General features: G+C 33.1%; 1 protein-coding gene across 1 annotated transcript in view; it reads left to right on the top strand.

The window, feature by feature from the left end:
- Positions 1-15,998, top strand: part of MMP16 (matrix metallopeptidase 16) — a 284,820-nt gene that overhangs the window by 140,067 nt on the left and 128,755 nt on the right. Inside the window, exon 4 of the mRNA XM_032759998.2 lies at positions 14,731-15,035. Coding sequence (XP_032615889.1) covers positions 14,731-15,035 — 305 coding nt within the window. The remainder of the gene's footprint in view (positions 1-14,730; positions 15,036-15,998) is intronic.

Below are 15,998 nucleotides of genomic sequence, written 5' to 3'. Positions count from 1 at the left end.
ACTGTCAAACTGTCTTCTGACATGGTTATCCCATTTTGCATTATTACCAGCAGTAAATGAGAAATACTGTAGACCTACAAACCCCACCCCCAGCATATGGTGGTGTCAGTGTATTCAGTTGTAGTTATTCTAATAAGAGTTAGTGATATTTTTTCAGATAAAATAATTGAGATAAAACAATTATAAATCAATTATGTTTATTAAGATAAGCAATTTTATTGATATAGATTGTTTTAATTTGCAATTCCCTGATGACATAGGCTGCAACTTTTCATATGCTTATTTACGTACCATCTCTGTATCTTCTTTGGCGAGGTGTCTGTTGAGATCTATCAATTTTTAATTGACTTGCTTGTTTTAAGATTTTCTGTATATTGTGTATATTAGTCTTTCATCAGTTCTGTTTCCAAATACTTTCTTCATATCTGTGGCTTGTCTTTTTATTCTCTTTAAACTGCCTTTTTCAGAGCAGAAGTGTAATTTTAATAATGTCCAACTTATCATTTTCTTTCTTTCTCATACTGTGCTTTTGGTGTTGTATGTTAAAAATCATCATTAAACCCAAAGTCCTTAGATTTTCTCCTATGTTATATTCTAGATGTTTAGTAGTTTTATGTTTTGCGTTTGGGTCTCTGATTTCTTTTGAATAAATGTTTGAGAGATGTATAAAGTCTGTGTCTAGATTCATTTCTTTTACTTGTGAATGTCCAGTTGTTCTAACACCATTTGTTGAAAAGATCATTCTTTCTCCATTGTATTGCCTTTGCTCAGTTGACTCTGTTTGTGGTGGTCAATTTCTGGGCACTTTCCTTTGTTCCTTTGATATACGTATTTGTTATTAATCCAATATCACCCTATGTTGATTACTCTGACTTTATAGTAAGTCTTACTATTAGGTAGTTTCTGTTTTCTGATTGTGTTTATTTTCTTAAGTATTCTGCTGGGTATTTCGAGTCTCTTGCCTTTCAATATAAACATAAGTGTTTGTTGATTCACACAAAATAACTTGCCATGAGTTTTGCATGCATTGTATCTATAGTTCATCTTGGAAATAACATATAAATATTATATATTAAATATATAAAATATAGTTCATCTAGGAAATGGATATCTTCCTATTTGAGATCTTTGAATTCTTTCATCAAAATTTTATACTTTTCCTCATGTGCATATTTTGATAGATTTATTTCTAAGTATTTTACTTTTCTGGTGCTAATTTAAATGGTATTATGTTTTTCATATCAAATTTGAGTTATTTATTGTTAGCATATAGAAAAGCAATTGACTTTTATATATTAACCTTGTATCCTGCAACTTTACTGTAATTGCTTATTAGTCTAGGAGATTTTTTGTTGTTATTGGTACTTTTCAAATAGAGGATATATCATCTGTAAACAAAGACAGTTGTATGTATTTTTTTCTTCCTAATCAGCCTCTTTTCGTTTCTTTTTATTGTTGCATTACATTAGCAAATATTTCTAGGGTGGTGTTAAATAGGAGTGGTAAGAATGGAACTCATTGGCTTTTCTGATCATAGGAGAAATACGAATAGTTCTTCAACATCAAGTGTGTTTTAAACAGTAGATTCTTTACTAGATGTTGTTCATCAAATAGAAGAAGTCTTCCTCTATTCTTAGTTTGCTAAAAGTATATATTGTGAATGGGTGTTGGATTTTGACAAATGCTTTTTCTGTGTCTGCTGATATGATAATATGAATTTTCTTCTTTTGCCTTTTGATGTGAAATATTACATTAATAGATTTTCAAATCTTGAATCAGCCTTGCATATCTTGGATAATTCACAATTTGACATAATGTACAGTTCTTCGTATAGATTGTTCTATTTCATTTGCTGACTTTTTTGAGGATTTTTACATCTGTATTCATGAATGTTACTGATCCATGGTTTTTCTTTTTTTTATATCTTTATCTGGTATTGATATCAAATAGGGGGATATTGGAAGTCTCCAATTATAATAGTGCTTCATGCATTTTTTTTGCAGTTCTATCAATTTTAGTAACATATATTTTCTTGCTGTGTTGTTAGGCACTTGCACATTAAGTATTGTAATATCTTCTTGGAAAATTGAGACCTTTATCATTATGTAATGACTCCTTTATCCCCAATAATTTTCTTCTCTATAAAATCTGATATATCTTAAATTAATATGGCTAACTTAGTTTTTTAAATGTGCATAAAGATAATATATCTTTCTCCATACCTTCACTTTTAATTTATCTGTGTCTTCATATTTGAGGCAGGTTTCTTGCAGGAAACATGTAGCAGGACTTGCTTTCTGTTTTTGTTTCATTTTGTTGTTCTTTTTTTTACTCTGTGCTGTTTTTATTGGCATATTTAGTATTGACTACTTTTTTTTTTTTTTTTTGAGACGGAGTTTCACTCTTGTTGCCCAGGCTGGAGTGAAATGGCGCAATCTCAGCTCACTGCAACCTCTGCCTCCCAGGTTCAAGCGATTTTCCTGCCTCGGCCTCCTGAGTAGCTGGGATTACAGGCATGTGCCACCATGCCAGGCTAATTTTGTATTTTTAGTAGAGATGGGATTTCTCCATGTTGGTCAGGCAGGTCTCGAACTCCCAACCTCAGGTGATCCACCTGCCTTGGCCTCCCAAAGTGCTGGGATTGCAGGTGTGAGCCACCGTGCCCACCTAGTATTCACATTTAAAATGACTATTGATGCAGTTGTATTAATACCTACAACATTTGTAACTATTTGCTGTTGTTATTGGTTTTTTGTATTTGTTTTTGTCTTCCCCTCTTTCAGTGCCTTCTCTGGTTTTAGTTAACCATTTTATATGTTTTCATTTTCTCTTAGCCTGTCAATTGTCCTCCTTTTTACTGTTATTTTTAAGTAGTGACCTTGGGGCTTACAATATACATGTGCAAGTAATCTAAGTCTACTTTCACATAACATTATACTACGTCACAGGTATTACAGATACCTCATAACAGAGTTTCTAATTTAATTCTTCTGTCCCTTAGAATATTCTCATTATTCATTTTATTTATCCATGTGCTATAATAACCCAATACATTATTTCTGTTATTATTTTGAAAAGTTATTGTTAGATCAATTAAAACTAGAATAATAAAATATTTTACTTTCATTTATTCCTTCCCTAATGATCTTTCTTTTTTAAAGAGATATGCATTTCTGATGAACATCATTTTTCTTCTTTCTGAAGAACTCTTACATTTTTTTTTTTTGCAAGGCAATTCTGTGGACAACAAGTGTTTTTAGTTTTTATTTGTCTGAGAAAGTCGCTTTTCCACCTCACTTTTAAATGATGGTTTCACTGGATACAGATTTCTAGGTTGGTGATTTTATTATTTAAACACTGAATATTTCAAGCCCCTTTCTTTTTGCTTGCATGGTTCTTGAAGAGAGTTTTAATAGAATTGGTATCTTTGTTCATCTACAGATAAGGTATTTTACCCCCTTCTGGCTTTTTTCCAGTTTTCTTTTTGTCTTTGTTTTCTGCTTTGAATATGATATGCTTAGGTATAGATTTTTTTATATTTATTCTGATTCATGTTCTCAGAGTTTCCCAGATCTATGATTTGGTTTCTGCTATTAATTTTGGTACATCTTCAACCATTATTACTTATATTTCTTTCTCTCTTCTCCTAGTATTTTCATTGTGTGTATTTTCTCTCCAGTTCTTGGATATTCTGTTCTCTTTTTCATTCTCTTTTTTTCTGCTTCAATGCATTTACTAAAAACCCACAGCTAATATTACACTCTGTGAGATAGAGATTAGATACAATATATTGTCCTATCTCAGCTCTCTCTTTAATTCAAAGTGAAATATCCAATAACACCCAGAAATACTGAAAAAAGGAAAGGGCAACATATAAAAATAATAATTTACATGAGGTTATACTGCATAGTAAACTTTACATGCTTACAAATTGGCATGAACTCTTTATTAGGTAAAAATAGAAAATAAACTTATTACATTAAAAAAGAGACATTTTTCCCACAAGAATAAAAGCTGGAATATATGAAATAGGTGAGGATATGCAGAAATTGCCACATAAGGTGAGTAAGAAAAATCTTAACAATAAACAGACACAATTTTCAGTGACCTATTAATCACATAAGAATTAAACAACTATATAAAATTTAAATCTATTTGACATTCATTTCAATTCTTTTTTCAATTCAGGATGTTTCTATTGACATATCTTATAGCACATTGATTATTTCCTTTGCCATGTTTAATCTAATATTAGCTCATCAAAGGCATTCTTAATTTCTGTTTGGATTCTTCTCTAGAGCTCCCATCTTTCTGGTTACATTATCCATGTGTTTTCTTTATATTGTCTACTTTTTTCATTAGAACCCTTAGCCTATTGATCAGTTATTATGAATTCTCATTCTGAAACTTCCAAAATGTTGGCCATATCTGAGTCTAGTTCTGTTGTTTGCTTTATCTCTTCAGCCTCTGTTTTCTCTTCCATTTTGCAAAGCAAGCAACAGAATTGTTTGTAATTTTTTGTTGAAAGTAGGAAGGTATTGAGTAATAGGAAATGAGGTAATAAGCCTTTGATGTGAGCTTTTATGTTTATCTAGTTAGGGGTTAGATTGTATTTAATGTTGGCTGTAGCTGAATTTCTTCTAGAGTTTTTTTTTTTTTTTTCTTTGTCTCCTCCTGTCTTTAAATCTCTCTAGAAATTCCTCCTTAAATACATACCGTGTATTTAAACTATCTCATTTGTAATTCACTGTTAATATAGTGGAGCCCTGTTGGTTTGGTGTAAGATATTGTACAGAGGAAGCATCTGCAATCCTGTGATTAAGTCCTTTTTAGTGGGTCTGAGTATCTGAGCTGTGACCTTCTGACAAGTCTATTAGGCTTTTTGTTTTTCTTTGTTTATGTAATATATGAAGGCAAAAGGAGGTTGAGCTGTCTAATTATCTTTAACCTAGATCAGATAATGCTTTGATAAAATAGTTTTCTTTCAAAACTTGCCTTTATTATGGAGAATAGATTACTCTTGGCATTATTTCAAAATTGTTGCTTTTTTTCCTCCCCATGCTGGAAGCAGGAGAGGATCTTTCTCAGATCTTCACTGTAAGAACTTGATGTGGGTCCTGGGGGTAAAACACGCAAAGTGTAGAGCTCTCTCCCGGCCCTCCACCCCTAAGGCTGGGACTTTGAGGGTTTTTCCTTCTCTTGGCTTCAGAGGCTATTGCTCTTGATAAACCATGAGTCTCTGTATTTGCCCCTCTCTCACTTTTGGGGCAGAATTTTGCCCTATGACCTTATTTTTTTGATGGAATGAAGAAGAGTTATTTCAATTTATTCCGTTTTATTTCTTGTGAGGTTTGAAGTGATAACTTCCAACACTTTATATATCGAAGCAGAGACTGCAAGACCATATCAGTCTTTTTAATAAAAAACTGACATACGAAATATATACACACATGTGCCCACATAAAAAGCAGTTCAAGTGTATAACCTTTACAAAGGCACCATTTAAAATAGACACAAGAAATATAAGAGCAAAGAATAAATCCACAAAAGATGTATAAACCTTTTATGGAGAAAATTATTAATTTTTATTGAAGGGCATAACAGAAGACGAACAATGAATGAAGAGATATATTTTGCTTTCAGTAGAAAGACTTAATATAATGGAAGTTTGACTTTTCCACAAATTCAATGCAATTCCAACAAAAATCCCAGTAAGATATTTTTTGTATAATTTAACACACTGAATCAAACATCTCTGAGGAACAGTGAAGGCCAAGGAGAACATCAAAATGTTCCCACCCACTAGATATGAAGACTTACTTTAAAACAATACTAATTAAGGCAGTTTTGGGTATTAGCACAAAGATAGATTAATAGGCCAGTAGTACAGACAATAGATCGTGGAAACAGATCCTTGTATATATAAAAAAATTGATTTATGTCAAAGTAGGCTTTATAGATCAATTGGGAAAGGATTCACTATTTCATCTATAAAATTATTCTGTGATAATTGATTATGTGTATGAGAAACAATGAAAGTGAGTTCATACCTACCCCATACCATACAAAAACAATCAATAAGTAGTAATGGAACTAAAATGTGTAATCAACTATAGAGCTGTAAAGGTGAGACAGCTCCATATATTGATACACTGTTTTCATTTCAGATACTGTCCTTTTTTGACCTGATTTCCAAACTGTTGGAAGTGTACCCTATTTAGTATCTCTGAATCCTTATTTACTCACTACACTTTTCCTTTAAATGAAAGAAAGGAAGGAAGAAAGGAAGGGAGGGAGGATTAAGAACTATTATATTCAGAACTGGTTATAATTTCACTCATGCTGTGTTACTGTCCTAACAATGGCCTCAGCCAGTTTTAAGCATACAAGTAATTATGTTTGTGTCTATAAACTTTCAGGTCATTGATAAACACAGCATCAGTTAAGAGTCTGTTTTATAGCAGGAAAAACCTGGGTTTGAATGCTCTCTGTGTCACTTGTAACCTGTAAAACCTGCAAGTTACTTAGATCCACTAAATTTTAGTGTCCCAGTGTGCAAAGTAAATATTGTAACAACACTACCTGTATTAGTCCATTTTCATACTGCTATGAAGAAATACCCAAGATTGGGTAATTTATAAAGAAAAAACAGTTTAATGGACTCACAGTTCCACATGGCTAGGGCGGCCTCACAATCATGGCAGAAGGCAAAGGAGGTACAAAGGCACAACTTAACATGGCAGCAGACAAGAGAGCTTGTGCTCTTTATAAAATAACGATCCTTTATAAAACCATCTTATCTCGTGAGACATATTCACTATCACAAGAACAGCACAGGAAAACCTGTCCCCATGATTCAATTACCTCCCACTGAGTCCCTCCCAGGACACATGGGGATTACGGGAACTACAATTCAAAATGAGATTTGGGTAGGGACAGAGCCAAACCCTATCACTACCTCACAAAGCTTAGGGAAAATGAAGTAAGATAATGGAAAAAATAATGAAAGTAGCATAATGCTTGAAGTATGGTTAGTATTTAATATATGCCAATTATTATCTTTACTTCTTTTAATTTACCAGACAAATTGCAGAAATTGGTTGAAAGTGCTCTGACAAGACTCTGGAGAGTTAGAAATGAGAGCTAAGTATATTGCACTTTAAAGTTAATGTATATAAGGTGTTAAGAAATTGCCTAGTGTATGGAAAGCATTATACAATCATTTGCTATTCTTGTTTTTCTAACTGTATTTAGAGAAAATAAATTAATAAGTAAAATCTGACATTTAAGCTTAAAAAATAATTATTCATGAAAAGGATAGCTGAACCGTACCCTGACAATATGCAGACAGGAGTTGGGGTGAGAGTGGTGGAATCTAGGTTTTATTTGATAGCAAACTCATTATAAACCAACAGTATAATGTGACCCAGAAAAAGCTAAAATGACCAGATTACTTCGATATACAAAGCAGTGGTGATGCTAATTTTTCTCTTTGGTTTTTTTGGCCAAGCCTTACCCAATATACACTTTTCTCTTCTGGCCACCACATTTTTGGCTGCTTCCTGGAAAATTAATGTCCTCCTCTCAAAAAGCAGTCAAGGCCGGGCACAGTGGCTCACACCTGTAATCCTAGCACTTTGGGATACCGAGGTGGGCATATCACTTGAGGTCAGGAGTTCAAGACCAGCCTGACCAACATGGTGAAACCCCATCTCTACTAAAAATACAAAAATTAGCTGGGCGTGGTGGTGCACGCATTTTATCCCTGCTACTCAGTAGGCTGAGGCAGGAGAATTGCTTGAACCCAGAAGGCAGAGGTTGCAGTGAGCCAAGATCGTGCCACTCTCCAGCCTGGGCAACAGACTGAGACTCCATCTCAAAAAAAAAAAAAAAGAAAAAAAAAAAAAAGGAGTCAAAATTTAAGGGAGCTGGAAAGCAGTCTGCATGTGGAATAACTCAAGATTAAAGCTAAGCATTCTCAGCATCATGACAAGTGTATTTAAGGGGGAAATTTCCAGTTATTCTCAAATTGTTAAAGGCTTTCAGAAAAATCTAATGTTTTAAATGATTGGAAAATTAAATTATACATCATATGAGTTATCTTCATTTTTGGAAGTATTTAAACCAAAAATGTATTCACTTAGGTTAAATTAGAGACTATGTACACATTTATGTAATGGTTGGAAAGTTGGTTGTTGAATAAATTCATTAATTCCAAACAGGCTTTGGTTAAACTTTTTTTCATGACAATGATAGAAGCTTATTGAGTAACATAACTTTTATCAAATAGATCTGTATTTCCCAATTGTTGAATATTAATAAAATGGACTTAGAGTAAGTTCTTTTTCTCTTAGAAATCTAAATTCCAAAATGTTATTTTGTGTGACAAATGGCCAATGGGACAGATACCTAAATTGCCAGATGAATGTGAGTATTTATGATATATTAGTTAATATAATAGTGCTATTATATTAAAAACTATATTGATTTTTATAGTTTTATAGCTAAATCAATAAAAACTATATTGATTAGTTTTTATTCTTCCAGTATATTAATCCTTTAGCTCCTCTTGTTTTTAAATGAATGACTCCGTTACAACTGAGGACACACTGGAAGTTATTTTACTTTAATAGTGTATACAGAGAAAAGAGGTTACTAAGGAATTTTTTTAAAAATGCCTCCACAGAAACATTTTTCATTATTCTCTCTAAACCCAAAGAGTTCACTGAACTTGATCCTGTTGAGTTCAAAGAGAACTCAACTTGTGTATCCAGAGAATACATAACAGACTGAAAAAGCAGAACCCACTTAAACAACACCCAATGTAATATGTACTTAATTAAGTCTACCCTGCCTAGAAAGCCAGCGTCTTGGGAAATAGCCAAATATTTAATGTAAGGCAAGGTATCCTGGAGGGACTCCATATTCACTTTCTATTTTGTGACCATTTCTCATACTTAAGAAAAAAGTTGTGAAGCTCCATTAATTATACAAACATAATATGAATAAAAGTAAATTGGTCTATTTTATTTTCTCTGGATAGAATATTACAGCACATTCAGGATATGTTAATAATTTAACTATATTATGTTTATTCTCTTATTCTTAGCAATTGTCTGCTTTCCCTGTTGTAGTAAATTCTATTTAACTGATAATCATTTTACATAAAATATTAGTATGCCTTTCTAAATAACTAATTTTTGTCTATTTAATTGAGTAAAGGAGATTTAGCCCTATTTATATAAAAATATTTTGACATAATATTATGAGATATTTGTAACCTAATTAGATGCACAGTATTTAGGGTTTTTTTTCTAATATTAGAATTCAAACAATACTTTAAAAAGATTTATTACTGTTATCAAAAACTTTAAAGAGGACCGGGACTGGTGGGTCACAACTGTAATCCCAGCACTTTGGGAGGCCAAGGTGAGCGAATCGCTTGAGCCTAGGAATTCAAGACCATCCTGGGCAACATGGCAAAACCCTGTCTCTACAAAAGGTATAAAAATTAGCCAGGCGTGGTGGTGCACAACTGTAGTCCCAGCTACTCGGGAGGCTGAGGCAGGAAGATTACCTTAAGCCCAGGGAGATAGGGGATGCAGTGAGCTGTGATCATGCCACTGCACTCCAGCCTTGGTGATGGAATGAGACCCTGTCTTAACCACAACAACAACAAAAACCTTTAAAGAGTTATAACCATTATTGATATGTAGAATTGTTATTAAATGAAATTGTTTTGATCTAATAAGAAGACATCAGTTTTATTTCCAAATCTAAATACTGTTTCACATTTATTTTTATTATATTATTTTGCATCTTTTTTCTCAACTCTTTTGTACTTATAAAGACATTGGTTTTGTTATGTAAGACTGTGTAAGACATGGTCATTAAAGATAAAATTTAAAAATTTTTAGATTAAAATTCCAAAATTTACCAAAATGGAAGTTTGAATCAGTGAAATAATATAATAAAATGCCAGATATACTTCAAAAAATGAAATCTATCATCTGTTAAAATAAGAAGTGTACTCACTTTACTCTTTTCACAAAAAGAAAGGGCCAGTAAAAATATTTTAAAATTAAATTAGCTTCATTAAATTTTTCAGACTTTTACTCATTTTAAGTCAATGTCTTTTATTCTGCAAATATATTTAATCATTTCTGCATTTTTATTAGAATTGTTAATAGCAATCTTATTATCTCATGATCACTCTGTGACCTTTGTTAGTTCAGTTAGGAATAAATACAAAATACATCTCTCAATGGCATAAAAGGTTCTAAACTCTTGTTTTTGTTTGCACCTAGTTCAGAACTCTAGCTCTAACTTTGAAGCATCTTGTATTTATTTATTTTTTTACTACATAAAATGTGTGGTCAGGGGTCATTAAATTACCACTACATTGTATGTGTTATAAAAAGTTAGTAATTTTAATCATTTAAATTGGAAATTTTAACTATAATTTTTTCTGAACTTTCATAAAAAAATGAGGGGTTACTATTTTTACATTATTTATACTGCTAATTCAACATTACCAAATCATTGAGAACACAATTAAAAATGCATCATATGGCCGGGCATGGTGGCACACACCTGTAATCCCAGCACTTTGGAGGCCAAGGCGACCCGAGGTCAGGAGTTCGAGACCAGCCTGGCCAACATGGTGAAACCTCGTCTCTATCAAAAATACAAAAATTCACTGGCTGTACTGGTGGGCGCCTGTAATCTCAGCTACTCAGGAGGCTGAGGCAGGATAATTGCTTGAACCCAGGAGGTGGAGGTTTCAGTGAGACGTGATGGTGCCACTGCACTCCAGCCTAGGTGACAGAATGAGACTCCGTCTCAAAAAAGAAAAAAAAATGTATCATATCATTGAAATTCATCATATATATTTAAATAAGAGCAATAAGTATTTTTTCTTCCTAAAGTAATGTTGTTGAATTTTCCATCTTTATTTAATTCAAGTAAGACCACTGAGTACTTATTTCCATTGTGAACAGTCCTTTTAACTTTACATAGCAAAACCTATTAAAAATGAAATAATATCTATAATTATGTTTTTTCCTATTTTTAATTTAGAATTTTATATTTTATTTAACCAGCTATCTTTATTCTTCCATAATATCCAAAATGCACAATTAAGTGGGCCTCCAGAAGATAAATAAAGCAGTGTCAGTTTCTAACTATTTATTCTGATTTGTTATTGAAAATACACCTTCCTTTCAGCTCACGTTTTTCAACCTTAATGATCCTTTTTATCTCCACTCTTCATATGGGAAACTGGGCACTGACTTCCCAGATTCAACCTGGGCAGTGTCATCAGCATCCATAGCCTTTTTCTCTCTTTTTTGTAATCTTTCATTTTATGTTCAGGGGTACATGTGCAGGTTTGTTATGGAGGTAAACTAGTGTCATGAGGGTTTGGTGTACAGGTATCTTGTATTTATTAATGGATCATATATAATGTAGTTAAGCATATCTGGAAGCTAATCAGTACATAGCTTTGAAAAACACAGCGATATGTTCTCAAATCCAAATAGTACTCCACATTAATTATTTTTATTATATTATTTTGCTTCATTTTTCTCAAAACTATTATGTACTTAGAAACAAATCATACTACCATGATTTCATTTCTCTATTATAAGATTATTCTTTATTTGAAATCAAAATCGATTTCTCCATTACATATCAAATCCATCACCAATCCCCATGAACAATTCTCTCAGAACACATACTGAAACTAATTCTTCATATCTCCATGGCTATCACACAAGTCCTAGTCTCTATCTTCTCTTATGTGAACTTCTGAAATGTTTTATTACTCCCATTTTTGTCCCATCATCCATTTTTCCATCAGACACAGTGATTGTCATTGCTCCAACTCACTGAGCAGTCTGGTTCTTCGAACTGGCCATGTTTGTTTGGCCTTCTCACCATTCTCTCTGGCTGGAAACTCAGTGCTAGGCATCTTTGGCTCCTTCTGCCGTTGAACTCCTGTTTATCATCTCCTCACCCCCTCGCCATCTGAAATTATCTTTTTGTTCTGTTTATTATTTATCTCTTATAACTAGAATATATAAGCACTATGGGAGCAGAGTCTTGCCCACAGCTGTATCTCTGGCACCTGGAACAGTGCCAATTATGTAGTAAGTTCTTTCAATGATGTGTCATAGGAATATCAGCCCGCTAATGAGGGACTTCTGAAATCCCATAGGGTGCATAGAAAATAAAAGACTATTAGGAAAATTAATTTAGACAAAATTCAGTGTTACATTACCTCTCATGCTTCTTTAGCCCTTAGACAGGAAATTTAGAGACTAGCAAGGTAGACAACTGTCTGTGCTATCTCAGTGTAGATGTTTATTCTTCCTCAAAATATAGTTTATAGCACCATGCTGAATATCACATAAAGTTAAAACAAACTAGCAAAACAATAGCAACAAAATATTGCATAGCCTTCTCCCTGAGCAGGCATGAATTCTTTTGCTCTGTCCATCCTTTGGCTCAGGTCAAAAACATAAATGCTGTCTTCCTCAGCTCTTACTTTTTTCCTCATAGCCTATGTCTAATCCATTGGTATATCTTGGGAGACATATTCTCAAAATATATCCAAAATACAACCACTTCTCAAAATCTCTACTGGTACCAACCTGATCCAAAGCACCATCATCTCTCACCTGGATTTCTGCAATAGTTTCTAATGTGTCTCCCTGCCTCAAATCTTGCCCCACATCAATATATTTTCAACATAATGTCTCAAGACATTTATTAAATCATAAGTCAAATGTTCTGTCTCTGTGCATGATGCTCCAGTTTTTCCCTTCTCAGAGCAAAAGCCAAACTCTATTTAGAGTGGCCTTCAGGGACCTACCTTATTTGGTCTCCTTCTAACTTTCTGATCTCATATCCTGACACTTGCTCTCTCTCCGTGACCAAACTACCCCAGCTGCCTTGCTGTTCTTTGAACCTGCCAAGAATATCTTCACTTCAATGCCTTTCACTTGCCATTTCTTCTTCCTTGCCTGCACTCTGTTTCCACTTGGTTTGCTATCTTATTTCCTTTATGTAATGAATAATATTTACCACCAAATAATCAATGTAAATATAATCTAGATATTTATTAGAAAGTAGTGAAAAATTTATCTTAGATGTGTGGTCTAACATTGAATTTAAGGCAAAAGAGTTTTAGCCCAAATGTTTGGATTGAAAACCCAGTTCTGCCACTTAGAGGTTTTTCTCTAAATTCTTATAAATCCCCACTGTGCTTTTGGTAAAATAGGTATAAATACCCATCTCACTGAGTTACTCAGGAGGTTAAATAAGATAATGTGAAGTGCTCATCTAGCTCATAGTAAATGCTCAATTAATACTATTATTAGTTTATATAATTCCTGCCCAATGTTTATAATTGTATTGACATAGAATCAGGTTAAAGATATAATATGCATATTATTTTTTTCCACTGGAAAGTTAATCCTACGAGTTTTTCCATGCTGATAAAAAGTCTTAAAAGGGCAAAATAATTTTGAATCCTATTTATATAATGACATGCATTAGAGATGCCATAGTTTAACCATCACTTCATCATTTTAAATTGTTTCAGTTTCGGTTCTCTTTTATGATTGCATTTCAATATATATCCACCTGAATATGGTATCGTCTTTTTTGTAATTAAGTATTTTATTTATCAGCTGGGCATGGTGATTACTTCCTAAATCCCACCTCCTTGAAAGGCAAAGGTGGGAGGATTGCTTGAGTGCAAGAGTTCATGGCCAGTCAGGGCAACACAATCGGATCCATCTCTAAAAAAGAAAAAAAAATCGAAATTTTTAAAAAAAATTTCATTAGTGTAAGTTCATAGATGTGACATTATTGGTTGAAGGGATCTGAAACTTATTTATGACTCCTATGAAATTTACCCATTTTTTTCACATGCATGCTTTGAATTTATAGTGCTATAATATAAAAAAATACAAATACTAGTTCCATTTTTGTTGTTTAGAAAAAAACTGAGAAAAACAATAAACATCTGATTTAGTGCCAAATGAATCAAGTACAATATTTATAGCGATTTAATCTGTTTGTTATTAGCATCAGGACAAAGCACATAATGTCCAAGTTACTTCTTTAAATTCATGTAATTGTGAAATCTTTGTATTAAATAGCTGTTTACTCACATTTTTAACTAGAATGAATTAATAAGAAACAATAGAACATCAGAAATTGTAGTTATTTGATCATTTCTTTAAAAATTAAGAAATAACTATGTATCTGCTGAATTCATATTTACAGATCAAGAAGAGCATAAAGACATTGTTTGAAATTGATGTGTGCAAATACAATGGTGTGCCTCTAAAAATTATAACTAGAAAAAATTGAAATTTTTATTTCAGCTTGAAACTGTTGTGCCTCTTTGATCATTTGGCAAATCTGCCTTTCTCTTTCTTATCCAGAAGGTAAAGTAACTGATTGATCCAATTACCCTACTGCTAACCATTCTACAGAGATCTTCTCACTTAAAACTTTGGTACATGAATACTATCCTGAAGAAAATTAAATGATTGCAATGTAGTGAAATCTAACAATAGAGACAAGAGGAACGAATACGTGTTATTCCTATTTAATATGACTATTTTCTCTAATATTTTACTTAACTGAATCAATCAAAACCTGTACTAAGTTAGCTTATACATAACAATACTGATGATTATATTTTCTAACTTTCAGTATAAAGAACGTAACTCCAAAAGTAGGAGACCCTGAGACTCGTAAAGCTATTCGCCGTGCCTTTGATGTGTGGCAGAATGTAACTCCTCTGACATTTGAAGAAGTTCCCTACAGTGAATTAGAAAATGGCAAACGTGATGTGGATATAACCATTATTTTTGCATCTGGTTTCCATGGGGACAGTTCTCCCTTTGATGGAGAGGGAGGATTTTTGGCACATGCCTACTTCCCTGGACCAGGAATTGGAGGAGATACCCATTTTGACTCAGATGAGCCATGGACACTAGGAAATCCTAATCATGATGGTAAGTACATGTTTGTTTTGCAGTGTAAATATTTATATTATTATTTCAGAATATCCAAGAGATTTAACAATTTTCAAACTTAAGGTATAGATCCTAAATTTACTTTTAAAATCACAAAGCAATATGTAAGCATATTTTATAGCATTTTAGGATGAGAATTTGTGTGGGTCATTAGATAATATAGTTATATATGTGTTCTTTTGATTAAAGATTAGAACCTTATACTGTATCTATAAATACTCTAAAGTAAGTTTTGTCTTCTTCACAATGTGATTCCTTAAAATATTTTATAATCAGTATTTAAGTCATGAAATACATATTAAGAAAATTCTGCTGTTTTTTTTACACCTTATCCCAATGTTTCTACTTGTAATTTAATCCTGATTAGCATCTGTAGTCTGGCTTCTACTGTATCTTTTCTACATTATTTTCTATTCTTTTTTGTTTGTTTGTTTTGAAATGAAGTTTTGCTCTTGTCGCCCAGGCTGGAGTGCAGTGGCACAATTTCAGCTCACTGCAACCTCCACTTCCTCAGTTCAAGCAATTCTCCTACCTCAGCCTCCTGAGTAGCTGGAATTACAAGTGCCTGCCACCACGCCCAGCTAATTTTTGTGCTTTTAGTAGAGATGGGGTTTCACCATGTTGGTTAGGCTGGTCTCTAACTCCTGACCTCAGGTGATCCACCCACCTCGGAGTCACAAAGCGCTGGGATTACAGGCATGAGCCACCACACTCAGCCTAGTTTCTATTCTCTTATTACCTTTCTAGTCCATAATTTTTGCAGGCCGGGCGCAGTGGCTCACACCTGTAATCCCAACACTGTGAGAGGACAAGACAGGATCCCTTGAGCTCAGGACTTCAATACCAGCCTGGGTCTGTTTTTTAAACAAACTCCCTCTGTTTAAAAAAAATTAAAATTGAGAATATATATATTATATATGAAATATATATATAAAATATATA

The sequence above is a fragment of the Hylobates moloch genome, unplaced genomic scaffold (assembly GCF_009828535.3).
Source record: "Hylobates moloch isolate HMO894 unplaced genomic scaffold, HMol_V3 SCAFFOLD_9, whole genome shotgun sequence".
Lineage (NCBI taxonomy): Eukaryota > Metazoa > Chordata > Mammalia > Primates > Hylobatidae > Hylobates > Hylobates moloch.
The sequence above is the reverse complement of the archived record's forward strand: the minus strand, read 5'-3'. Positions and strand labels throughout refer to the sequence as shown.